The sequence below is a fragment of the Hypanus sabinus genome, chromosome 9, assembly GCF_030144855.1.
Source record: "Hypanus sabinus isolate sHypSab1 chromosome 9, sHypSab1.hap1, whole genome shotgun sequence".
Classification (NCBI taxonomy): Eukaryota; Metazoa; Chordata; class Chondrichthyes; order Myliobatiformes; family Dasyatidae; genus Hypanus; species Hypanus sabinus.
The window spans coordinates 48,615,513-48,617,304 of NC_082714.1; the positions used below are offsets into that span (position 1 = coordinate 48,615,513).

At 38.2% G+C, this 1,792-nt stretch overlaps 1 protein-coding gene across 1 annotated transcript; it reads right to left on the reverse strand.

Moving 5' to 3' along the window:
- Nucleotides 1-527: 527 nt before the first annotated feature.
- Nucleotides 528-1,472, reverse strand: LOC132398827 (hemoglobin subunit alpha-like). The gene is made up of 3 exons (XM_059978668.1): nucleotides 1,378-1,472; nucleotides 926-1,133; nucleotides 528-653 (listed from the first exon to the last, which is right to left on the reverse strand). The coding sequence occupies exons 1-3, from the start codon at nucleotides 1,470-1,472 to the stop codon at nucleotides 528-530; spliced, it is 429 nt and encodes a 142-aa protein (XP_059834651.1).
- Nucleotides 1,473-1,792: the final 320 nt, after the last annotated feature.

A 1,792-nucleotide genomic window follows, 5' to 3' on the forward strand; every position in this document is an offset into this window, starting at 1 on the left:
CAGATAGACATTGGTAGGCATGGATGAGTTTGGCTAAATGGACTGTTTTCATGCTGTAGAACTCTACTTATCTATGTTTTAAGTGTAAAGCTTGCTTTGAGTAGTGAGTTATGATGTGTTGTTGAAATGTAAGAGCCATATGGAGAGATTTTGATCTCCTATTTCAGACGTTTTTCTGTTCAGAAATCTCTGCTGTGAGCTTGATTCATTTATAATGGAATGAAAAGTAGCTGCCAGGCAAACAGACATTTGTTGGCTCAATGGTTTAATGTCCAAGTTCTTAATTCTTTGTTCTCAAGTGATAGAGGTAAACAAACCCTGCAGTAATGTTTGTTTTCTTGCTAATGGACTTATCTGACAGATATTTTTCTGAACTTGTGTATATGTAATAAATCAACCACAACAAATGATAGAAGTGAAAGTTTATTTAGTTCAGATTACCAGTTATGTCAAAAAGTAATCAATGACAAAATGTGGAATTAAATGATGATCCTGCTGTTGTTCACAGTAGCTTGTTGATTGCATCTTCAACGGTACTTGGAGCTCAATTCATGTGCGAGCAACTCAAGGAATTTGTCGACTGCACAGTGGGTTGCAGGAGTGAATGCTGTCAAGTTAATAGCCAGGGTAACTGTGATACAATCAGCCAACAGCTGTAAAAGTGAAAAATTATAAAAATGAGACCCTTAATCTTCTCAACTCATGATTTTACTCATCAAATGAATGTTGGTTGTTTGTACTTTGACTGCTTTGCTGTGTATCGTATAGCAGGAAAAAGTATTCCCATCTAAACTGAACAAGATTACACTTCTAGACCACTGAAACTTCAACTACATAAAGTTGAAAGTTCATAGTTGCTGATCTAATTACAATATTATAGTTTGAGTAATGGCAATGAGAAAGATTCTGTAAAATTGGTACATACCTGAAAGTTGTGAGGATCCACAAGAAGTTCTTCACCATGTTTCTTGGCAAGACTTTCCAGGTGTTTACTCAGGTTGTCCACGTTCTGGGCTGCATCCGCCACAGCCTTCATTACTAGGCAGCCATGTTTTCTGACGGCTGGGTCAGAGGCTTTGTAGCCATTGAATTTCGGGAAGTACGTCTTAGCTTGGGGGTGGATCTCAAACAATCTTCACAAACATGGAAAATGAAGGCAGAAATTATTTGCAGACCCAATGTACACTACATCTCACAGGATTAAATCATGTTATTCTTCAGACCAACAATCACATTATTTTGGAAAATCTTCAATTCTATGCAGCAAATGTCTTTGCATATTTATTAGTGGTCTCATTGTGCAAGGGAAGTGCAGAGAAATGTTAATGATTACAAATAATAGCTGAGAATGCAATAATTATACTACAGGAAAATTACCTGGCTAAAGCATCTGCTCCCCAAGCTTCAGCATTCGCCTTTATCAGGCTACCCAGTTCCTCTATGACCTGTTTGTTGGGGCCAGAGAGCACCATTGTTGCTGAGTTTTCACTTCTTCAGATCTCTCAATAACCAGGAGATGCCTCTGGCTTGACAAATCTGTATTTATTGCCATTCACACAGAGCCACACCCACTCCACCCCACTTTTCTCATTGGTTGTGGGTCCTGATTCATGGTCTACGTAATCTAATGATAAGAGACAACAGTGAATAGAGAACCAGTCACCTGCTTCACATACAACTGTTAGCAAAGATATCCTGTTCCAGGAAAGCTAAACACCATCTTCATATATTTCATTTGAAGCACTCTTGGAAAGGTTTAGTTTAGTGTCTCGTAAGTTATTGACAAATGTAG

Excerpts from the sequence above, each read along its gene's own strand:
- LOC132398827 (XM_059978668.1), bottom strand. The coding sequence starts at position 1,472 with ATGGTGCTCTCTGGCCCCAACAAACAGGTCATAGAGGAACTGGGTAGC. Across the intron at positions 1,134-1,377 it reads GGAGCAGATGCTTTAGCCAG|ATTGTTTGAGATCCACCCCC; the intron begins GTAATTTTCCTG and ends ATGTTTGTGAAG. Across the intron at positions 654-925 it reads TGGATCCTCACAACTTTCAG|CTGTTGGCTGATTGTATCAC; the intron begins GTATGTACCAAT and ends TCACTTTTACAG.